At 47.4% G+C, this 25,341-nt stretch overlaps 1 protein-coding gene across 1 annotated transcript in view; it reads left to right on the forward strand.

Annotated features, from left to right (window-relative positions):
- The window catches only part of lmbrd1 (LMBR1 domain containing 1), a 263,585-nt gene that overhangs the window by 110,437 nt on the left and 127,807 nt on the right, over positions 1–25,341 (forward strand). The window contains exons 6-7 of the mRNA XM_070884860.1: positions 9,840–9,928; positions 18,291–18,364. Of these exons, the coding sequence (XP_070740961.1) occupies positions 9,840–9,928; positions 18,291–18,364 (163 nt within the window). The remainder of the gene's footprint in view (positions 1–9,839; positions 9,929–18,290; positions 18,365–25,341) is intronic.

Genomic DNA, 25,341 nt, shown 5'->3' on the forward strand with positions numbered 1-25,341 from the left:
GACGATGGGGGGGGGGGGAGAAGAGGAAGACGATGGGGGGGGGGAGAAGAGAAGACGATGGTGGGGAGAAGAGAAGACGATGGGGGGGGGGGAGAAGAGAAGACGATGGGAGGGGGGGAGAAGAGAAGACGATGGGAGGGGGGGAGAAGAGAAGACGATGGGGGGGGGGGAGAAGAGAAGACGATGGAGGGGGGGAGAAGAGAAGACGATGGTGGGGAGAAGAGAAGACGATGGGGGGGGGGGAGAAGAGAAGACGATGGGGGGGGGGGAGAAGAGAAGACGATGGGGGGGGGGGAGAAGAGAAGACGATGGGGGGGGGGGAGAAGAGAAGACGATGGGGGGGAGAAGAGAAGACGATGGGGGGGGGGGGGAGAAGAGAAGACGATGGGGGGAGAAGAGAAGACGATGGGGGGGGGGAGAAGAGAAGACGATGGAGGGGGGGAGAAGAGAAGACGATGGAGTGGGGGAGAAGAGAAGACGATGGGGGGGGGGGAGAAGAGAAGACGATGGGGGGGGGGGAAGAGAAGACGATGGGGGGGGGAGAAGAGAAAACGATGGGGGGGGGGGAGAAGAGAAGACGATGGGGGGGGGAGAAGAGAAGACGATGGGGGGGGGGAGAAGAGAAGACGATGGAGTGGGGGAGAAGAGAAGACGATGGGGGGGCGGAGAAGAGAAGACGATGGAGTGGGGGAGAAGAGAAGACGATGGAGTGGGGGAGAAGAGAAGACGATGGAGTGGGGGAGAAGAGAAGACGATGGGGGGGGGAGAAGAGAAGACGATGGAGTGGGGGAGAAGAGAAGACGATGGAGTGGGGGAGAAGAGAAGACGATGGAGGGGGGGGAGAAGAGAAGACGATGGAGGGGGGGAGAAGAGAAGACGATGGGGGGGGGAGAAGAGAAGACGATGGGGGGGGGGGGAGAAGAGAAGACGATGGGGGGGGGGGGAGAAGAGAAGACGATGGGGGGGGGGGGAGAAGAGAAGACGATGGGGGGGGGGGAGAAGAGAAGACGATGGAGGGGGGGGAGAGAAGAGAAGATGATGGAGGGGGGGAGAAGAGAAGACGATGGAGGGGGGGAGAAGAGAAGACGATGGAGGGGGGGAGAAGAGAAGACGATGGGGGGGGGGGGGGAGAGAAGAGAAGATGATGGAGGGGGGGGAGAAGAGAAGACGATGGGGGGGAGAAGAGAAGACGATGGGGGGGGGAGAAGAGAAGACGATGGGGGGGGGGAGAGAAGAGAAGATGATGGAGGGGGGGACAAGAGAAGACGATGGAGGGGGGGAGAAGAGAAGACGATGGAGGGGGGGAGAAGAGAAGACGATGGAGGGGGGGAGAAGATAAGACGATGGGGGGGGGAGAAGAGAAGACGATGGGGGGGGGAGAAGAGAAGACGATGGGGGGGGGGAGAGAAGAGAAGACGATGGGGGGGGGGAGAAGAGAAGATGATGGAGGGGGGGGGAGAAGAGAAGACGATGGGGGGGAGAAGAGAAGACAATGGGGGGGGGGGAGAAGAGAAGACGATGGGGGGGGGGAGAAGAGAAGACGATGGGGGGGAGAAGAGAAGACGATGGAGGGGGGGAGAAGAGAAGATGATGGAGGGGGGGGGAGAAGAGAAGACGATGGGGGGGGAGAAGAGAAGACAATGGGGGGGGGGGAGAAGAGAAGACGATGGGGGGGGGGAGAAGAGAAGACGATGGGGGGGGGGGAGAAGAGAAGACGATGGGGGGGGGGAGAAGAGAAGACGATGGGGGGGGAGAAGAGAAGACGATGGGGGGGGGGGAGAAGAGAAGACGATGGGGGGGGGGGAGAAGAGAAGACGATGGGGGGGGGGGAGAAGAGAAGACGATGGGGGGGGGGGAGAAGAGAAGACGATGGGGGGGGGAGAAGAGAAGACGATGGGGGGGGGAGAAGAGAAGACGATGGGGGGGAGAAGAGAAGACGATGGGGGGGAGAAGAGAAGACGATGGGGGGGGGGGAGAAGAGAAGACGATGGGGGGGGGGGGAGAAGAGAAGACGATGGAGGGGGGGAGAAGAGAAGATGATGGAGGGGGGGAGAAGAGAAGACGATGGGGGGGGGGAGAGAAGAGAAGACGATGGGGGGGAGAAGAGAAGATGATGGAGGGGGGGAGAAGAGAAGATGATTGGGGGGGGAGAAGAGAAGACGATGGGGGGGGGGGGAGAAGAGAAGACGATGGGGGGGGGGAGAAGAGAAGACGATGGGGGGGAGAAGAGAAGACGATGGGGGGGAGAAGAGAAGATGATGGAGGGGGGGAGAAGAGAAGATGATGGAGGGGGGGAGAAGAGATGACGATGGGGGGGGGAGAAGAGAAGACGATGGGGGGGGGGAGAAGAGAAGACGATGGAGGGGGGGAGAAGAGAAGACGATGGAGGGGGGGAGAAGAGAAGACGATGGGGGGGGAGAAGAGAAGACGATGGGGGGGGAGAAGAGAAGACAATGGGGGGGGGGGAGAAGAGAAGACGATGGGGGGGAGAAGAGAAGATGATGGAGGGGGGGAGAAGAGAAGATGATTGGGGGGCGGAGAAGAGAAGACGATGGGGGGGGGGGAGAAGAGAAGACGATGGGGGGGAGAAGAGAAGACGATGGAGGGGGGGAGAAGAGAAGATGATGGAGGGGGGGAGAAGAGAAGATGATGGAGGGGGGGAGAAGAGAAGACGATGGAGGGGGGGAGAAGAGAAGACGATGGGGGGGGGAGAAGAGAAGACGATTGGGGGGGGGAGAAGAGAAGACGATGGGGGGGGGGGAGAAGAGAAGACGATGGGGGGGGGAGAAGAGAAGACGATGGTGGGGGGGGGAGAAGAGAAGACGATGGGGGGGGGGAGAAGAGAAGACGATGGGGGGGAGAAGAGAAGACGATGGGGGGGGGAGAAGAGAAGACGATGGGGGGAGAAGAGAAGACGATGGGGGGGGGAGAAGAGAAGACGATGGGGGGGGGAGAAGAGAAGACGATGGTGGGGGGGGGAGAAGAGAAGACGATGGGGGGGGGGGAGAAGAGAAGACGATGGGGGGGGGAGAAGAGAAGACGATGGGGGGAGAAGAGAAGACGATGGGGGGGGGGGAGAAGAGAAGACGATGGGGGGGAGAAGAGAAGACGATGGGGGGGGTGGGGAGAAGAGAAGACGATGGGGGGGAGAAGAGAAGACGATGGGGGGGGGGAGAAGAGAAGACGATGGGGGGGGGAGAAGAGAAGACGATGGTGGGGGGGGGAGAAGAGAAGACGATGGAGGGGGGGAGAAGAGAAGACGATGGGGGGGGGGGGGAGAAGAGAAGACGATGGGGGGGGGGAGAAGAGAAGACGATGGAGGGGGGAGAAGAGAAGACGATGGGGGGGGGAGAAGAGAAGACGATGGGGGGGGGAGAAGAGAAGACGATGGGGGGGGGAGAAGAGAAGACGATGGTGGGGGGGGAGAAGAGAAGACGATGGAGGGGGGAGAAGAGAAGACGATGGGGGGGGGAGAAGAGAAGACGATGGGGGGGGGAGAAGAGAAGACGATGGGGGGGGGAGAAGAGAAGACGATGGGGCGGGGGAGAAGAGAAGACGATGGGGGGGAGAAGAGAAGACGATGGGGGGGGGAGAAGAGAAGACGATGGGGGGGGGAGAAGAGAAGACGATGGGGGGGGGAGAAGAGAAGACGATGGGGGGGGGGGAAGAGAAGACGATGGAGGGGGGGAGAAGAGAAGACGATGGGGGGGGGGAGAAGAGAAGACGATGGGGGGGGGAGAAGAGAAGACGATGGGGGGGGGAGAAGAGAAGACGATGGGGGGGGGAGAAGAGAAGACGATGGGGGGGGGAGAAGAGAAGACGATGGAGGGGGGGAGAAGAGAAGACGATGGAGGGGGGGAGAAGAGAAGACGATGGGGGGGGGGAGAAGAGAAGACGATGGGGGGGGGAGAAGAGAAGACGATGGGGGGGGGGAGAAGAGAAGACGATGGGGGGGGGGAGAAGAGAAGACGATGGGGGGGGGGGAGAAGAGAAGACGATGGGGGGGGGAGAAGAGAAGACGATGGGGGGGGGGAGAAGAGAAGACGATGGGGGGGGGGGAGAAGAGAAGACGATGGGGGGGGGGGAGAAGAGAAGACGATGGGGGGGGGGGTGAAGAGAAGACGATGGGGGGGGGAGAAGCGAAGACGATGGGGGGGGGGAGAAGAGAAGACGATGGGGGGGGGGAGAAGAGAAGACGATGGGGGGGGGGGAGAAGAGAAGACGATGGAGGGGGGGAGAAGAGAAGACGATGGAGGGGGGGAGAAGAGAAGACGATGGAGGGGGGGAGAAGAGAAGACGATGGGGGGGGGGAGAGAAGACGATGGGGGGGAGAAGAGAAGACGATGGGGGGGGGAGAAGAGAAGACGATGGGGGGGGGGGGAGAAGAGAAGACGATGGAGGGGAGAAGAGAAGACGATGGGGGGGGAGAAGAGAAGACGATGGGGGGGAGAAGAGAAGACGATGGGGGGGAGAAGAGAAGACGATGGGGGGGGGAGAAGAGAAGACGATGGGGGGGAGAAGAGAAGACGATGGGGGGGAGAAGAGAAGACGATGGGGGGGGGGAGAAGAGAAGACGATGGGGGGGAGAAGAGAAGACGATGGGGGGGAGAAGAGAAGACGATGGGGGGGGAGAAGAGAAGACGATGGGGGGGGGAGAAGAGAAGACGATGGGGGGGAGAAGAGAAGACGATGGGGGGGGGGGAGAAGAGAAGACGATGGGGGGGGAGAAGAGAAGACGATGGGGGGGAGAAGAGAAGACGATGGGGGGGAGAAGAGAAGACGATGGGGGGGGGGGAGAAGAGAAGACGATGGGGGGGGAGAAGAGAAGACGATGGGGGGGAGAAGAGAAGACGATGGGGGGGGGAGATGAGAAGACGATGGGGGGGGGAGAAGAGAAGACGATGGGGGGGAGAAGAGAAGACGATGGGGGGGGAGAAGAGAAGACGATGGGGGGGAGAAGAGAAGACGATGGGGGGGGGAGAAGAGAAGACGATGGAGGGCGGGAGAAGAGAAGATGATGGAGGGGGGGAGAAGAGAAGACGAGAGAAGACGATGGGGGGGGGAGAAGAGAAGACGATGGAGGGGGGGAGAAGAAAAGACGATGGAGGGGGGGAGAAGAGAAGACGATGGGGGGGGAGAAGAGAAGACGATGGAGGGGAGAAGAGAAGACGATGGAGGGGGGGGGGGGAGAGAAGAGAAGATGATGGAGGGGGGGAGAAGAGAAGATGATGGAGGGGGGGAGAAGAGAAGATGATGGAGGGGGGGAGAAGAGAAGATGATGGAGGGAGGGAGAAGAGAAGACGATGGGGGGGAGAAGAGAAGACGATGGGGGGGGGGAGAGAGAAGAGAAGATGATGGAGGGGGGGAGAAGAGAAGATGATGGAGGGGGGGAGAAGAGAAGATGATGGAGGGGGGGAGAAGAGAAGACGATGGAGGGGGGGAGAAGAGAAGACGATGGAGGGGGGGAGAAGAGAAGACGATGGGGGGGGGGGGGAGAGAAGAGAAGATGATGGAGGGGGGGAGAAGAGAAGATGATGGAGGGGGGGAGAAGAGAAGACGATGGAGGGGGGGAGAAGAGAAGATGATGGAGGGGGGGAGAAGAGAAGATGATGGAGGGGGGGAGAAGAGAAGACGATGGAGGGGGGGAGAAGAGAAGACGATGGGGGGGGGGGGGAAGAGAAGATGATGGAGGGGGGGAGAAGAGAAGATGATGGAGGGGGGGAGAAGAGAAGATGATGGAGGGGGGGAGAAGAGAAGACGATGGGGGGGGGAGAAGAGAAGACGATGGAGGGGGGGAGAAGAGAAGACGATGGGGGGGGGAGAAGAGAAGACGATGGAGGGGGGGAGAAGAGAAGACGATGGGGGGGGAGAAGAGAAGACGATGGGGGGGGGGGAGAAGAGAAGACGATGGGGGGGGAGAAGAGAAGACGATGGAGGGGGGGAGAAGAGAAGACGATGGAGGGGGGGAGAAGAGATGACGATGGAGGGGGGGAGAAGAGAAGACGATGGAGGGGGGGAGAAGAGAAGAGAAGACGATGGGGGGGGGAGAAGAGAAGACGATGGGGGGGAGAAGAGAAGACGATGGGGGGTGGAGAAGAGAAGAGAAGACGATGGGGGGGGGGAGAAGAGAAGACGATGGGGGGGGGGGAGAAGAGAAGACGATGGAGGGGGGGGGAGAAGAGAAGACGATGGAGGGGGGGGAGAAGAGAAGATGATGGAGGGGGGGGAGAAGAGAAGATGATGGGGGGGGGGAGAAGAGAAGACGATGGGGGGGGGGGGGGGGAGAAGAGAAGACGATGGGGGGGGGGGGGGGAGAAGAGAAGACGATGGGGGGGAGAAGAGAAGACGATGGGGGGGGGGGGGGGAGAAGAGAAGACGATGGGGGGGGGGGGGGGGAGAAGAGAAGACGATGGGGCGGGGGGGGGGAGAAGAGAAGACGATGGGGGGGAGAAGAGAAGACGATGGGGGAGGAGAGAAGAGAAGACGATGGGGGGGGGAGAAGAGAAGACGATGGGGCGGGGGGGGAGAAGAGAAGACGATGGGGGGGGGGGGAGAAGACGATGGGAGGTGGGGAGAAGAGAAGACGATGGGGGGGGGAGAAGAGAAGACGATGGGGCGGGGGGGGAGAAGAGAAGACGATGGGGCGGGGGGGGAGAAGAGAAGACGATGGGGGGGGGGGGAGAAGACGATGGGGGGTGGGGAGAAGAGAAGACGATGGGGGGGGGAGAAGAGAAGACGATGGGGGGGGGAGAAGACGATGGGGGGGGGGGAGAAGAGAAGACGATGGGGCGGGGGGGAGAAGAGAAGACGATGGGGGGGGGGGGAGAAGAGAAGACGATGAAGAAGCCGGGCCCCGCCGAGGACTTCGGGCAGGGCCCGCACGCAACCGATACCGGGCTGCCGCTGCCGCCGAGGACTTCGGGCGGGGCCCGCCCCAGCGAGAGGTAAGATGTGCAGGCCACTCGGCCCGGGATAGGGGCAACGTCCCTTCGGCCTGGGAAAGGCAGCTACTGCGTACCGGTGCAGCCTCCACTGCGCATGCGCGCAGCTGCCGACCCTGTTCTCGATGCAGGGCTGTAGCTCCGCCCCCAGAAGCTCCTGCTGCGCAGCGCCGAGGTGGAACTGGGCCTCCAGCTATCTGAGAATCGCGAGGTAAGTATTCTGCGCAATATTTGTTCTATAATTTAGGCGGGCCTTTCCGATGTGCGCCGTTCTAGCGGGCGGCCGAAACTTGACCCCAGAGATTGGGCAAAAATTTGGCAGACGCACTATAATATGGGAAAATGTGAGGTTATCCACTTTGGTAGGAAAAATAAAAAAGCAAATTATTATTTAAGTGGGGAGAGATTACAAAATGCTGCAGTACAGAGGGACATGGGGATCCTTGTGCATGAAACGCTAAACATTGGCATGCAGGTACAGCAAGTAATCAGGAAAGTAAATGGAATGCTGGCCTTTATTGCAAGGGGGATGGAGTATACAAGTAGGGAAGTCCTGCTACAACTGTATGTTGGTAAGACCACACCCTGATGTACTGCGTACAGTTTTGGTCTCCTTATATAAGGAAGGATATACTTGCATTGGAGGCAGTTTAGAGAAGGTTGACTAGGTTGATTCATGAGATGAAGGGGTTGTAATATGAAGAAAGGTTGAGCAGGTTGGGCCTATACTCCTTGGAGTTTAGAAGAATGAGAGGTGATCTTATTGAAACATATAAGATTTCAAGGGGGCTTGACAGGGTAGATGCAGAGAAGATGTTTCCCCTCATGGGAGAATCTAGAACTAGGGAGCATAGTTTCAGAATAAGGGATCGCCCATTTAAATCCAAAATGAGGAGGAATTTCTTCACAGAGGGTCATGAATCTTTGGAATTCTCTACCCCAGAAAACTATGGAGGCTGGGTCATTGAATATATTTAAGATGGAGATAGACAGATTTTTGTACGATAAGGGAATCAAGCATTATGGGGAGTGGGCAGTGAAGTGGAGTTGAGACCAGAATCAGATCAGCCACGATTTTATTGAATGGCGGAGTAAGCTTGAGGGGCCAAATGGCCTACCCCTGTTCCTATTTCCTATGTTAGGTTCTCCCCTTAACCTTCTCTGCTATAAGAGAACAATTCTAGTTTCCACATAACTGAAGTCCTTATCCTTGGTATTGTTCTGGCAAATCTCCTCTGCACCCTTGCCAAGATCTTGACATCTTTCCTAAAGTGTGGCACCCAGATTTGGACACAATACTCCAGCTGAGGCCTAGCCTGTATTTATAAATGTTCAACATCACTTCCTTGTTTTTGTACTGCATGCCTGTGTTTATAAAGCCCAGGATCTTGTGAGCTTTTTTTTAACAGCCTTCCCAACTTCCCACCTTCAATGACTTGTGTACATAAGACCGCTGGGTCTCTTTTGTTCCTGCACCCCTTTAGAATTGTACTACTTAGTTTATGTCGCCTCTTCTCATTCTTCCACACGTGTTTCAATTATTTTCAGGTTATTTTACAAACTGGAATTTCTAGGAAAAGATTGAAAATCACACAGGTTATGTAACACCGTTAATCTAGGAAGTTTTGCTAGTGGAGGAGGTTGCTGATTGTGAGTAATTAGGAATCCCTCTTTTGTCAATTAAGTTTGAAGAGGGAAGGAAGTGCTATAATAGCCCTAAAAATCAATAGAGGGCAAAGTGTGTGGATAGTCACAAAAGAGACTGTTGGTCTGTTTAGCTTTTAGGAGCTGAACAATAACCTAATTCCAGGAATGGCACGGCAAGCGAGCCCCAGGTGGGCAGAGAAAATACTTCAAGGACACCCTCAAAGCTTCCCTGAAAAAGTGCAACATCCCCACCGACACCTGGGAATCCCTGGCCCAAAACCGCACAAAGTGAAGGAGAAGCATCCAGGAAGGCGACGAACACCTCAAGTCTTTCCGTCGGGAGCACGTGGAAGCCAAGCGCAAACAGCGGAAGGAGCGCACGACAACCCAAGCATCCCACCCTCCCACCAACCACAGTCTGCTCCCTCCTCCCCTGTGACCGAGACAAGGTCCCACATTGGACTCATCAGTCACCTGAGAACTCATATTAGTGTGGAAGCAAGTCATCCTCGACTCCGAGGGACTGCCGAAGAAGAAGAATTCCAGGAAGTGAAATTCTCTAGGTAGAAACCAAATTGGATTTTTTTTTCCATTTCAAGTTCTGTTTTAAATTGACACAGTATCCTTAAACTCAAACTTCAATTGAAATAAATGTACAAAAGGCTAGTCAGTGAATTCCTCCTCATCATCAATGCTTTGAAAGTTCTATGGATGGCACCTAGGCAAATTCAAACAGTTTTTTTTTAATGACTTATAATTGCAAGTTACTCAACAGTAGTATCAGGCTGTAAAAAAAAATTAATGGAATTATTAAAGTTGAGATAAAAATAATTATTATTTCTTCCAAGTCAAAAACCTTTTCATTCCCTTGAAATGTAATTTGAAAAAAATGCCATGTAAATTTAAATGCCAAAGAACAATTTCTGTGCAATTAGTTCTTGTCAGTTCTTTGTACCAGTAAATTATCATTTTCACACAAGAGCATTTAAGATGTAAGTCATTGAATTCATGAAATTGAAAAGATCTAAAATACATTTTAAATCCATAATCCATGCCACTTTGAGTCCGCTTTATTTGTTACAGGGGTGAAATTTCCCATTTAGTACCAAAGGATTCAAGAAATTCAACGCAATGAGTGCATGTTGAACCATGAATAAAATAGTATTCAGCGAAGAATAGTCCTTATTGTAATATAGTGTGTAAAGTGGATATACTGTGATATCTTTAAAAAAAAATGTTTTTATATTGCAGTGCTTTTGTTCCTTTGAATATTCCAGCGAATCAGAACTCCACAGAATGGGAAAAGGTGAAACTTTTATTTGAGGAACTGGGAAGCAGCCGTAAGTAGAAAAATCAATTTTATATTGGCAGATTGTACTTGATTGCGGAACATTTTAACTTCCACCTCATTGGATATAAAAATAATAAAGGTCACAGCACTTCCTCAATCGCTAATTTTCATCAATCATGAATTCTTCTAATAATACCTAACAAACTTGTGTGTGAGGTTTCGCTTACGCCCACATTGTTCTCATTAGTGAACTGAAGATCTGTAAACACTGGTGTGGAATATATATACCTCTTGTACCTTTTCAAGTTGAAATTGGGGCAAATGGAATGAAAAAGATATGTCGCGATTGAAGCTGTCAATCATCTATACAGATTGCCAGCTACCACGGAATTTCACCCCCTAGTGTGCCAGCAAGTTCAAAATTGATTAGTCAGTATCTTTCTCGTGATTACATTTAACTGCTTCTAACACCTGAGATTAAGTGAGATATTTTTCCTCATTTGCTCACAATTACCGTGATCAATTTCAGAACAAAGAAAGCAGTTAATCAATGTCTCAATTACAGCGTTAGCGTGCAGAGTATTTTGTCATTCTATCCAATTTACTTCTGCAGATAAATACACTGATTCAATAAATATGCAGCTCCAAATTATTTTGAGAAAACCTATTTTAATCCCAGAAATACTGTAAAGGCAAACATTAAAACAGCATAGATGACATTTTTAGCAACACTTAATTTCACAAGCAGATGTACATGAATTATTTATAATTATACATCAGCTTTGCCAAAAACTTTTTTTTTACATTTCTGTTCATGTGTGCCTAAGATTTTCCAGTAAAGATCACTGGATGTTAGAGGTGCACCAAAGGAAAGAACATACACCAAAGAAAGTTGTCTTGCAGTTGAGGATGGGGAGGGAGTAAAAAATAAGCCCAAATAGAAGGGTGCAGTACATGTATAACAATTGTACTGGGGACATTCTCTGTGTCAAAATCACCACCACAGGGATTTCAGGCAAAGATATCAAATCTAAGTTGAGGCTAGCCATTAGCCATGGCTCAGTGGGTAGCACACTCGCCTCCGAAGGCTGTGGGTTCAAATCTCCCCCAAGAGACTTAAGTACAGCTTCAGTACATCATCTAGGCTGACACTCCATTGCACTGCTGAGATCGTGCTGTAATGCTGGAGGTGCCGTCTTTAAACCAAAGCCCCGCCTGCCTCCTTGGGTGGATATAAAAGATCCCATAGCAATATTCAAGGAAGAGCAGGAAAGAGTTATCCTGGCCATCAATCGCTCAACCAACATCCATAAAACAAAGAACTTAGTAATTTATCTCATTGCTGTTTGTGGGACTTGCTGTGCGCAAATTGGCTGATGTTTGCCTCCATTACAACAGATATTACACTTGAAAAGTACTTCATTGACTTAGAAGCCATTTGGAACATCCAAAGGTTGTGAAAGGTTGTAAAATTCAAGTTATTTTTTTTAATCATGGAATGCATTAGCATTACAAGAGCAGCAGTAGAATAATTGAGAGATGGATACAGCCAGATCATAGGTAAGTGTTGAGAAGGCTTTTAAAGGCTTGGAGTGTGGGCAAGATGGCTGAAACCTCTACCAGTATTGAATTATAGAATCATAGAAATTTACAACATAGAAGGAGGCCATTCGGCCCTTTGTGTTGTGCCGGCCGACAAAGAGCTATCCAGCCTAATCACACTTTCTAGCTCTTGGTCCGTAGCCTTATAGGTTACGGCAATTCAGATGCATATTCAAGCACCTTTTAAATGCTACGAGGGTTTCTGTCTCTACCACCCTTTCAGGCAGTAAGTTCCAGACCCTCACCACCCTCTGGGTGAAAAAAATTCTTCTCATCCTTCTAAACCTTTTACCAATTAATTTAAATCTATGCCCCCTGGTTATTGATCCCTCTGCTCAGGGAAATCGGTCCACTCTAACTAGGCTCCTCAGAATTTTATCGGTTCCAAAGAAAACAACCAATCTTTCCTCATAGCTAAAATTTTACAGTCCAGGCAACATCCTCGTAAATCTCCTCTGTACCCTCTTTAGTGCAATCACATCTTTCCTGTAATGTGGTGACCAGAACTGCACGCACTACTCTAACTGTGGCCTAACTAGTGTTTTCTACAGTTCAAGTATAACCTCCCTGCTCTTGTATTCTCTGCCTCGGCTAATAATGGCAAGTATCCTGAATACCTTCTTAACAACCTTATCTACCTGTCCTGCTACCTTCAGGGATCTGTGGAAATCCACTCCAAGCTCCCTTTGTTCCTTTACACTTTAGTATCCTATCATTTATTGTGTATTTGATTGCCTTGTTAGCCCTCCCCAAATGCATTACCTCACACTTTTCCGGATTGAATTCCATTTGCCGCTGTTCTGCCCACCTGATCAGTCCATTGATCTCTTCCTGCAGTCTACAGCTTTCTTCTTCATTATCAACCACACGGCCAATTTTTGTATCATCTGCAAACTTCATTGAAGTCTAAATCATTGATATATACCACAAAAAACAAGGGACCGAGTACCGAGTCCTGCAGAACCCCACTGGAAACAGTCCTCCAGTCACAAAAGCACCCATCGACCATTGCTTCCTGCCTCTGAGTCAATTTTGGATCCAATTTGTCACATTGTCTTGGATCCTATGTGGCAGGAGAGTGCAGGAAGCACAGGTGGTCAGATTCTGAGAACCAAAGGCACAGAATGGGATGCAAGACTGGGGGAGTTGGTATCTGTAGGATGAGGTGAAGCTATGAAGGGATTTTTAAGTGAGGATTTTGAATTTAATACATTTGGGACAAGGAGCCATTGGAAGTCCGTGAGGACAGGGGTGATGGGCAAGCAGGACAATGGAGAACTGATACAAGCAGTGACATTTTGAATAAGTTGGAATTTTGTGTACCTTGAAACTTGGGAGAAGTTGAGTCTGGAGATAATAAAATATTAACGGTTTCCATGGCAGTAGGGTGAGATATTAATGGAGATGGGCAACGAAGTCGAGGTAGAGTTAATTGGTTAAGAAATAGAGTTTGAAGCTTAACATTGAACAGTGCGTGGAGATTCATCATAGACAGGCAGTCCCTCGAAATCGAGGAAGACTTGCTTCCACTCTAAAAGTGAGTTCTCAGGTGGCTGTACAGTCCAATGCGGGAATTACAACCTATGTATCAGGTGGGGCAGGCAGTGGTTGAAGGAAAGAGTGAGTGAAGAGCCTGGTTTGCCGCACACACCTTCCGTTGTCTGCACTTGGTTTCTGCATGCTCTCGCCGACGAGACTCGAGATGATCAACGTTTCATAGATGCTCTTCCCCCACTTTGGGAGATCTTGGTTGGTCCAGGGATTCCCAGGTACGGGTGGAGATGTTACACTTTATCAAGAAGGCTTTGAGGGTATTCTTGAAGCATTTCCTCTGCCCACCTGGGGCTTGCTTGCCGTGTAGGAGTTCCGAGTAGAGCGCTTGCTTTAGGAGTCTTGTGTCAGGCATGCAGACAACATGGCCCACCCAACGGAGCTGGTCGAGTGTGGTCAGTGCTTCGATGCTGGGGATGTTGACCTGAGCGTCTATCCTCGCAGTGGATTTGCAGAATCTTGCGGAGGCAGCGCTGATGGTACTTCTCCAGCGCTTTGAGGTGTCTGCTGTATAGTCTACGTCTCTGAGCCATATAGGAGGGCAGGTATCACTACTGCCCTGTAGACCATAAGCTTGGTGCCAGATTTCTCACCATCTCCCCAAAAGGCACTGTTCAGTGCCGAGCTTAAGGCTCGCATCCTGCCGAAGGCAACTAGACCCATACAGTAGATCCTGGTCTCCAGTTGTCTTGGATCCCCTTGCTCTGCTAAGCCCGTGTGATAGCTGGTGTTCCAACGGCCACCGAACGTTAAAAGAACTCGCGCACAGGCATCTTCCACCCTTCAAAATGAAGTTCGGGACCTGGAACATTAGGACCCTCATGGACAACCCCAACAACGATCATTGCCCGGGAACTCAGTCGCTTCGACGTCGATATCGCCGCCCTAAGAGAGACCTGGCGAGCAGCGGAAGGCCAGCTCAAAGAACAAGGTAGTGGTTACACCTTCTTCTGGAAAGGGAAACCAGAAGAACAACACTGCCTCCATGGGGTTGGCTTCGCCATCAAGAATGAGCTGGTGGGCCATCTCAGAGACTACCCCTGCGGGATAAGTGAACGTCTCATGACTCTCCGGCTCACCCTACCTGGAAGCAATGGCGATTGTGCATCATCTGACTCAGCCTGAGTGAGCAGTTAGGTATAAGGATATAGATGGAGGTTAGGCCGAATGTGAAGGTTTTGGTGAGAGCTGGAGAAGGTGGATTTGTTGCTGCCAATCTTCATACCGAGGCTGTTGGTCACATAGCAGTGGTAGTTGTGGATTCGAGGCTGGTTGTGGGTATGCCGATTGGAGTTATTGCATAAATATTCAAATAGATGAAAGTGAACAACCCAGTAACTAAGTTATTTAGCAAAATAAGTGTGGCTGCAGGAATCATTTTCATGATCTTAGTGGATTTTGGTCAGAGGTAAAATGGGCAAACCTGGGAAGTATAAAAGGCAGAAGTGAAAATGTGGCACTTCCAGAGATAATCCGTGACAACTTCTCAACGCCACATAAAGTATGAGGTGGATGGTGTGCTAGATTTAGATTTAATGAGATTTGATTCATAACTTGGAAATAGCTGAATGCTCGACATCTGGCCATTATTGTATAGTAACACTTAATAAACAAATGAAGGCAGAGCATCGATGGAAAAATAGAAAATAGGTGCAGGAGTCGGCTATTCGGCCCTTCGAGCCTGCACCACCATTCAATATGATCATGGCTGATCATGCAACCTCAGTACCCCACTCCTGCTTTCCATACCCTTTGATACCTTTAGCCGTAAGGGCCACATCTAACTCCCTTTTGAATATATCTGACGAACTGGCCTCAACAAATTTCTGTGGTAGAAAATTCCACAGGTTCACAATTCTCTGAGTGAAGAAGTTTCTCCTCATCTCAGTCCTAAATGGCTTACCCCTTATCCTTAGACCGTTACCCCTGGTTCTGGGTTTCCCCAACATCGGGAACATTCTTCCTGCATCTAACCTGTCCAGTCCCGTCAGCATTTTATATGTTTCTAAGATCCCCTCTCATTCTTCTAAATTCCAGTGAATATAAGCCTAGTCGACCCAGTCTTTCTTCATATGTCAGTCATGCCATTCCAGGAATCAGTCTGGTGAACCTTCGTTGCACTCCCTCAACAGCAAGAATGTCCTTCCTCAGATTAGGAGACCAAAACTGGACACAATATTCAAGGTGTGGCCTCATCAAGGCCTTGCACAACTGCAGTAAGACCTCCCAGCTCCTATACTCAAATCCTCTCACTATGAAGGCCAACATGTCATTTGCCGCCTTCACCGCCTGCTGTACCTGCATGCCAACTTTCAATGACTGATGTACCATGGCACCCAGGTCCCGTTGCACCTCCCTTTTTCCTAATCTGTCACCATTCAGATAATATTCTGCCTTCCTGTTTTGCCACCAAAGTGGATAACCTCACATTTATCGACATTATACTGCATCTGCCATGCATTTTCCCACTCACCTCACCTGTCCAAGTCACCCTGCAGCCTCTTAGCATCCTCCTCACAGCTCACACTGCCACCCAGCTTAGTGTCATCTGCAAACTTGGAGATACTACATTCAATTCCTTCATCGAAATCATTACTATATATGGTAAATAGCTGGGGTCCCAGCACTGAACCTTGCGGTACCCCACTAGTCATTGCCTGCCATTCTGAAAAGGACCCGTTTATTCCTACTCTTTGCTTCCTGTCTGCCAACCAGTTCTCTATCCATGTCAATACATTACCCCCAATACCATGTGCTTTAATTTTGCACATTAGTGTGGGACCTTGTCAAAAGCCTTTTGAAGACTTGATTTAATTTTTATGTCTTTAACTGAACTTAACCTTTCTCGCAACCCTGGATCTGTATTCTATCTGTATATGGTAATGATCTATAGAAACATAGATAATAGGTAAGGGAGTAGGCCATTCGGCCCTTCGAGCCTGCACCACCATTCAATAAGATCATGGCTGATCATTCCCTCAGTACTCCTTTCCTGCTTTCTCTCCATACGCCTTGATCCCCTTAGCCGTAAGAGCCATATCTAACTCCCTCTTGAATATATCCAATGAACTGGCATCAACAACTCTCTGCGGCAGGGAATTCCACAGGTTCACAATTCTCTGAGTGAAGAAGTTTCTCCTCATCTCAGTCCTAAATGGCCTACCCCTTATCCTTAGACTGTGTCCCCGGTTCTGGACTTCCCCAACATCGGGAACATTCTACCCGCATCTAACCTGACCTGTCCCGTCAGAATCTTATATGTTTCTATGAGATCCCCTCTCATCCTTCTAAACTCCAATGTATAAAGGCCCAGTTGATCCAGTCTCTCCTCATATGTCAGTCCAGCCATCCCGGGAATCAGTCCGTTGAACCTTCGCTGCACTCCCTCAATAGCAAGAAGGTCCTTCCTCAGATTAGGAGACCAAAACTGGACACACTATTCCAGGTGAGGCATCACCAAGGCCCTGTACAACTGCAGTAAGACCTTCCTGCTCCTATAATCAAATCCCCAAGTTATGAAGGCCAACATACCATTTGCCTTCTTCACCGCCAGCTGTACCTGTATGCCAACTTTCAATGACTGATGAACCATGACACCCAGGTCTCGTTGCACCTCCCCTTTTCCTAATCTGCCGCCATTCAGATAATATTCTGTCTTTGTGTTTTTGCCCCCAAAGAGGATAACTTCACATTTATCCACATTATACTGCATCTGCCATGCATTTGCCCACTCACCTAACCTGTCCAAGTCACCCTGCAGCCTCTTAGCGTCCCCCTCACAGCCCACACCATCACCCAGTTTAGTGTCATCTGCAAACTTGGAGATATTACACTCAATTCCTTCATCTAAATCATTGATGCATATTGTAAAGAGCTGGGGTCCCAGCACTGAGCCCTGCGGCACTCCACTAGTCACTGCCTGCCATTCTGAAAAGGATCCGTTTATCCCGACTCTCTGCTTCCTGTCTGCCAACCAGTTCTCTATCCATGTCAGTATATTACCCCCAATACCATGTGCTTTGATTTTGCACACCAATCTCTTGTGTGGGACCTTGTCAAAAGCCTTTTGAAAGTCGAAATACACCACATCCACTGGTTCTCCCTTGTCCATTCTACTAGTTATATCCTCAAAAAATTGCAGAAGATTTGTCGAGCATGATTTCACCTTCATAAATCCATGCTGACCTGGTCCAATCCTGTCACTGCTTTCCAAATGCGCTGCTATTTCATCTTTAATAATTGATTCCAACATTTTCCCCACTACTGATGTCCCGCTTTCTCTCTCTCTCTCTTTTTTAAAAAGTGGTGATGCATTAGCTACCCTCCAGTCCACAGGAACTGATCCTGAGTCGATAGACTGTTGGAAAATGATCATCAATGCATCCACTATTTCTAGGGCCACTTCCTTAGTCTGCATCCCAGAGTACTTATCAGGCCCCGGGGATTTATCGGCCTTCAATCCCATCAATTTCTTGCTGCTCGAACTCCCCGACGACTCCTCGACAGGCCTTTTATAGGCCTCGACCATGAACTCCCGTTGCTCGAACTGATACTGTACCGCCATGAAGACTAATAAAAGGGTACAGGAGGCTAGAGTGGGTGAGGAACAGTCTTGGTGCCAGATGGTGTACGACTCTCAAAAATATGATTAAGAAAAGTAAAAATAACCGATTAGAAAGGAGAAAAACATATTTCACTGAGGAATAAGAATTGTTATTACTAAGATTTATTTTACTTCTATTATTACTGGATTTATTGCTTGCCTTTATTTCAAGCCTCCTGTGTCCCACTTTCTAATTTAGAAGTAGAACCAGATCACTCACAATTTTCTGAAAAATACCTGCAACTGATTTACTGTCGCAATCAGGTCGGATGGAAAACCTTTACCACTTGAGTGGTTGCATCAGTGGCCTGGGCAATGCCTTTTGGGTGTAGCAAATGTTAATTCTGCATTATTTTGCTATAATTGCTTTTTATGTTCTGGGGCAAGTTGAAGCTGCTGTTTATTTCTCGTGCTACCTTTCCCACTTATGAACCTGGCGAAAATGTTTTATCTTTAACGTGTTCTCAAGCTTTTAATTTTTTAAATGTTTTTAAGTAGCTAACTTTCTACATTATACAAATTGAAATATTGTACATTTTTAGCTGGTTTACTTTTTGCTGATTTCATCAGCTGCATGGGTGCTTTGTAGCCTACTATAAGAAATTAGCTGCTGTTCCCAATTAATACATTTGCTGCTTGTGTGTTTTGCTTGCAGATGGCTTGGCTGCCTTGACTTTCTCCATAAGCACCTTGACCTTGATTGGGATGCTAGCAGTAATAACCTACACAGTAAGTACAAATGGCTGTTACTTGCTGTCTCATTAGCATTGAATTGTATGCAGTTCAGATAAAATGTTGCAGGTTTTTTTTGCTTAAATAGTTATACAGCACTTAATATCAAATGTATATTTCCTCTAAATGTGCTGGTGAAGCGAAAATGCAATACAGCTGTATGTATTAACTTACAAAAACCAAGTAGTGGCTACTTTGCTTATGCACACATTAGATGAGCAATAGAGTCTTACTGTCTTTTTTGGGTTCAGTTGCCCATAATGTGTAAATGTTTAGTGTGGTTGTGAGCATGTTGTGTGCATCCCCATGTGTGTTCAACAAGAAAGACCAGCTTGCTTTTTATTGTTCTATGTATACTACAAGAAATGCAAGTTGTGAGGATATTGTGCGTGGCATATTTCGTGAAGCAATCAGTGAAGTTTGCTTAATGTTGGATCTGCCTCAAAGAAATATATGCTGGTTAATACTTCCTGCAGTTATTCAAATTTTAAACCCACTTAGCTCATTTAGAAGCAGCACACATTAATAAAGGCCTAACGTCATTTGGTTGTAGCTGCTCAGTTTGTGACTGTCTCCTGTTCTTTCCACATTTTTTGGGGCTCCTCATTTCAACCAGCATATACCTTCAACAATAGAATAGGTTCTATGTGGTTTAACCGATCTGGAGTTGCACTTTGTTTCATTTTACTTTTTACATTTTTGTTTGCAGCACATAGCTTGACACATTAAATTACTTGGACAATGCAGGCTTTCTTCATTCAAGTGCTGGATTCTCCACATAGAATGTTACAGACAACGAGGGAAAGTCTGAGTCTGTATTTTAGGGGGTACTTTGCTCAGCCGGTGAAGGCAGCATCTGTGGAGAGAGAAACACAGTTAACGTTGCCGGTCAGTGCTCTTTCGGCAGAACTCTGATGAAAGGTCATCGACCTGAAATGTTTACTCTGTTTCTCTCTCCACAGATGCTGCCTGACCTGCTGAGTATTGCCAGTACAGGTACAACGTTCTAAATCCGGAATCCTCAGGACTGAGTACGTTCCGGTTTTGGGGTTTTTCCGGTTTTCAGTCAAGAAAATCAATGGTCTGAAATCCGGAATCCTCAGGACCGACTCAGTTCCGTTTTTTGGGCTTTTCCAGATTTCAGACAAGAAAATCAATAGTCTCAAATCCGGAATCCTCGACCGAATCTGTGCCACGGTTTGAGTGGCGAGGTCCGAAATCCGGCAAAACCAGAAATCTGGCACGGAGTCAGTCGAGAATTCCGGATTTCAGATTTTATTTTATTTTGTCTGAAATCTGGAATCTCGACCAAATCCATGCCGGATTTTGGGTTTTGCCTCAAAAATGTCCGGTTTTCGGACAATGATTCCGGATGACTCCATCAGCTATGCACAAAATGCCCGGTTTTCGGAGTTCCGGATTCAGGACGTTGCACCTGTATTTTCTGTTTTGAAATCCAATAAGTTGGGACGATTAGATGGAAAATATCAAAGGTATGATGCTCACAATTAATGTGAGAAATATAACCCTCTGAATTTACTGTGTTGTCACGGATTAATATATTATGCCATAATTAGCTTGACTTGAACATTAAACCAACTCTGAAAAAGAAAATAAGTTGCTGGTAACCTGAGTAAAGTATAATAGTTGAAAACTGTCAAAGTCAGCTTACTTGAAATAAAGAAATGAAAATGTAAAGATAAAATAGTTATCTGAAAATGATTCAGTAGCTTGGTTTCACACAGTCACTATAGCAAAGTAGTAGCTCAGTCAGCATAAGATATTGGCCCAGACTTTGCTGAAGTGGGGCATCTCACAGTGTGCCCTGTTGGACTTTTTCCTGCACTCTTCAGCTCATAATTCTTTTTCTCTGAGCTGGTAACTACATGGCGAGAGCAACAGGGCCACTGGGACTTGGATGAACAATGGGACTAACCGTCTAGCTCCTTAACCAAGGATTTAGGGATTGGGAATTAAACTACTTGCTGACCTACGTTGGCTCCCGGTTGAGCAATGCCACAATTTTAAACTTCTCATCTTTTTAAAGTCCCTCTGTGGCCTCCGCCCTCTCTAACTCGGTAACCTCCTCCAGGCCTACAACCCTCTGAGATCTCTGTGCCTCTCCAATTCTGACCTCTTGACACATCACTGATTTTAAACGCTCCACCATTGGCGGCCATGCCTTCAGCTACCAAGGCCCTGAGCTATGGAATTCTCCCCCCCCCCACCCCAAACCTCTCCACCTCTCTACCTCTCCTCCTTTAAAACGCTCTTTAAAACCTACCCATTTTCCCTAATATCTCCTTGTGTGACTCGGTGTCAAATTTTGTTTGATAGCGCTCGTGTGAAGGGCCTTGGTATGTTTTACTACATGAAAGGCGCTATATAAATGCAATTTGTTGATATTGTAAACCGAGGGTGAATTAGAGTGGATGAATTCAATGTTAAATCAGTTACAGAACAGGAAATAGGGAAAAAAACATTTGATTAAGAGAGTGGAAAAAGACAAAAGAAGAGTAAGATTTTTATTTTCATTTTAAAAATCTCCCACAACAATTCACTATTTGAAGGAATGAGACTCCACACTTTTAATTGTTCACTTTCAGGACAATGGAGGTTGATTGGCAGTTATTAACAATTATCGCTTTGTTATAAGGGTACTTACATTATTAATTACTAGATTTTCTGTGACGCGTTCAGTGAGCAATTAATGTGCAAATGCAGCAACTTCATGAAAATCACAGGGAGGTTAAGGTTGAGATGCTGTTTTCAGGAATGCAATGGCGAACCAATGCAAATCGTCCAGCAGTTCACGGGGTATCTCTTCCTTGCCAAAATTTGCATGTCCAATTTGCACATTAACTGAAAGCATCATTTTTCAGCAAACTCTGGCCCAATGTAATTCATTTCAACATTGGAGTCTCTGTCTTAGCTGGCTTTGGCTGAATGTAACTTATCTGTTCACTGCAAAATCAAGACTACACTCCTATATATTTTCTTTAGTAGCATCATACTAGCAATCTTTTGCTTTCAGTTCAAGAAAATAACAAAAATCAAGACCATTGTATCAATGTTGAATCTTCTTTTGCAGCCGATTTATTCCTACTCCGTCAATGATCTCTCTAATTATTTTTGTGTGCGTGACCTTTAAATTTGCTGCGTGACCACTCATGTGGTACCTCTTCCAGCAGCTGGTGAGTGGCCTGCATGGGACCTTGCGATTGAATAATGGCAGGGTACCTCGGGGAACATTGCTAGTCGTAGTGGCCAGTGATGGTATGTGGCTTTTGCTTTCAGCAAGTCCTCCATGATATCCAGCTCCTGAGTCATCATTTAAAAAGAAACAAAAGAAAATGGGGCCATAATATGTTGTAGCAGAAAATCTAAGGATGCCTGCCGTTAATCAGACTCGCCCTTGCACATTTAGGTCTTTAACATTTTTGCTTGACAAGTTGCCGAAAGTGCGAGCTTCTGTCACAGTGAGGGATACCGTGCATCTGGGATATGAATATTTCCTTCAACATTCAGATTGGAGGACTGCGAAATTAACGGTGCAAGGACAGAGAAGGAAATGTAAATTAGAATGGTGAATTCCATATTAAAAAAGGTACAGAAAGAGAAATAGAGAGGGAAAGAAATATTGGAATAAGAGAGAGAGAGAAAAAGAGACGAAGGAAAAGTAAAACTAAATTTTAAAACTTTAAATTTGATATTTTTAAAATCTCCAATAAAAATTAAAACCTGAAGGAATGAGAGTCCACACTTATAATACTTAATGTTCAGTTCCGGAGAGGTTGATTGGCAGTAATTAACACTTATCAAGCCATTAAAAGGATACTTTGACTGAAATGGTCAAGACTGGACTTTTTGTGACGAGTTTAGTTCGTATGTACCGCAAAGGTACAGCAGCAATACATGTGTCCTAGAACAACAACAGCATATAGTATATAGAGCAGATTTAACGTCGTAAAACATCCCATGGCGCTTCACAAGTATGTAATCAGACAGTAATTGACCGAGCCAAAGATGGAGATATTAGGACAGGTAACCAAATGCTGGTCAAAGAGGTAGGTTTTAAGCAGTGTCTTAAAGGAGGAGAGAGAAACTAAGAGGTTTGGGGAGAGAATTCCAGAGCTTAAGGCATAGGCGGCTGAAGGCACGGCTGCTAATGTTGGAGCAAAGGAAATGGGGGATGCACAAGAGGCTTGAGTTGGAAGAGCGCAGAGTTCTTGAAATCTGTTACCTTGGACTTGTAGGAGTTCTATATCTCTCAGACATACAATTCATATAAGTGAACTAAAGAAACTAGGATGCTGCTCAGATATACCTGGTTCAGGCAGCATCTTGCACACCAGAACCAAAGAATCTCTTCCTCATTAAGCAAGTATGTTTGAAGAAGTCCCAAACACATTTTTAATCACATATATCTACTCGGCAAATAGAGTGTGAATTACCTTATCTACTTAACTGCCAGATAATTGCACTGGCTCATTCTCCTATCGATGGTAATGCATGTCCAACAGTTCTCAAACAGATAACTGGCACTGATGAGAAGCCAATAACATGCATATATTTAGCATTTCAGGGAGCAAGAATGATTGCAGATGCAATTGACGGCCTGGTGGGAGACCATCCATCCATCCAACCCTAGATACTGATGGCTAACTGTGAACAATTGATGTATTTGCTTTATAAATGGGCTCTCAGGCCAAAAGGACCAAGAAAAACGTAACAGAAACAGTAGTCATGGCTTCCATTTTAAAAACTTATTTTGGATTCTTGAATTAAAAAAATTAACATGGAAACGTAATAATCTGAAGTGGGACCTATAGTACCATATTTGTCAATACAAATAATAGATCAATTAGGCTACAGCTTCTAAAAACTACATTTAGATTTGTGATAGTTTTTTTTTACACTTTGATATTGTATCTGAAAAGCAGATTTGGAGACACTTGGATCTATTTCTTTTCATCTCCTTTCATTCCTGTTTCTCTGTAATGAAACCCAATTCTCCCACTAATTCAGAGTTTAAAATTTTGGCCAAAGTTTGTTTCTTTATGTAAATGGAGTTAACATTCTGATTATTGTTACATCTGTAGGTACAGCCCACTGGAAATGCAACAAGGGAAGAGCGCTATAAAGCTGCAAGGCTTATTTGTAGTTGCTCATCTGGGAATAGTTTGAGCAAAATGTTAGCATTATGGTAAATGGAAAATAGTAGATGATGCATTACATAGCCCTGTAAACAAAAAGACCCGCTCTGATAGGAGACAGAAGTTCTAAAGAGATTTATAATCACTGGGTAGTTATTTTGCCATCTGCTTTAGCATGCACGAGATGTAAAGTACTTCGTGTTTGAACTGGAATTTCATTAAGAATACATGAAAACATTTTACTTCGGTCAAAATAAATGTTAACCTGAAGTCATTTGAGATTTTGTTTGCTTTTAGTACAAGAATCTTTTTAAAAGGCTCTTCTGACCTTTTCGTGTTGTGCGAATATCCTGACTTATTTTTTTTATTGCTGTACTCTTGTTTGCCTTGTTGAACTAGACCTAAGGGGTGCATAAACTTTCTGACCTCTATTTCAGTGTTTACTGTTGTAACAGATGGTGTGTGTGTTCCTTAAGGATATTATTAGATATGAAAGGAATTTCATTGTGGTTGAGCAACCTAACCATCATGCAGCATTCAGTAGCGTTATACGTGATGAATCCCGGAGCCCCTCCAGACCTCAGGCTGCCTGCAAGCAAATGCTTTCCTTCACATAAAGCGTGCATGTTAAATTACTTGCATTCTTTTTAACCAAACTAAAACTTCATCGTCATGAAAGCTCAATTGTGTGACTGTCAAAATATATTAACTTGTCTTTATAAATAGTAATGGGTGAAAACCTCAATAATGAGTAGTTGCTTCCGTGTTCACTAAGCTTTTATACCAGTCTGCTGATTAAAAACTTAGAATCATACTGAACAGAAGGAGGCCATTTAGCCCATCGTGCGCCTCTTTAAAGAACTATCCAATTAGTCCCTCTCCTGTAGCACTGCAGGTTTTCTCCCAAGTGTTTGTTCAGTTACCTTTTGAAAGCTACCACTGAATCTGCTTTCACCATCAGCCTAGGCAGTGCATTGCAGATCATAACAATTCACTGCGTATGGAGACTTATTGTCATTTCTACTTCGGCTCCTCTCTCAACCACCTCAAACCTGTGTCCTCCAGTCACTGACTCTCCTGCTAGTGGAAACAGTCTCTTCCTATGCAATCCACCAAAGCCCCTCTCAATTTTAAACACCTCCACCAAAGCTCCACTCCAAGAAGAACAATCCCAGTCCCTCCAGTCTCCCGACACAACTGAAGTCCCTCCAGCAAGTCTGCACCCGGCCCAAGGCCCTGACATCTCTCCCAAAGTGCTTTTTTTTTTTCTCAGTAATTTCTGAAATCAAATGTTTTCCTTCCTCATTAAACATACCCCTTTAGGATTTAAGATAGACTTTAAGATAGAGATTAAGGCTAAGCTCAGTGGGTTCAAGCGAAAACCACCTGTTATCCATACAAATGAGAATGACTTTGCAGATAGGCGGCACTGCACGTCGCCTTCTATCCAGCGTCGTATAAAGCTCCAGGACCTATACATAGGAACAATTTGTTTCTCCCCATTTAAAGCTATGTTGTTGTTCAATGTGTCAAATATTTCATTCCCAGCATTAGGGTGAAGTCTTGGTCTTTTAGCAGGAGTGAGTTAGATTAAACAGACCTTAAGCATCAAAATATTATGCTCTCAAAACTGGCCACTCAAGTGTATTTTTTTCCCATGTTTCCTGAAGATTTAAGGTACCAAGTGAAGCTGTGGGGAAATCTCGAGGTCCAGGGCTGTCCTTATTAGGACAAGCATTCGAGAGATTAATTAAAATTGATGCTGTAAATCATATAGGACAAGCATCTTTTCAATGTGCTAGCTGTAATGAAATCATA

The sequence above is a fragment of the Pristiophorus japonicus genome, chromosome 7 (genome assembly GCF_044704955.1).
Source record: "Pristiophorus japonicus isolate sPriJap1 chromosome 7, sPriJap1.hap1, whole genome shotgun sequence".
Lineage (NCBI taxonomy): Eukaryota > Metazoa > Chordata > Chondrichthyes > Pristiophoridae > Pristiophorus > Pristiophorus japonicus.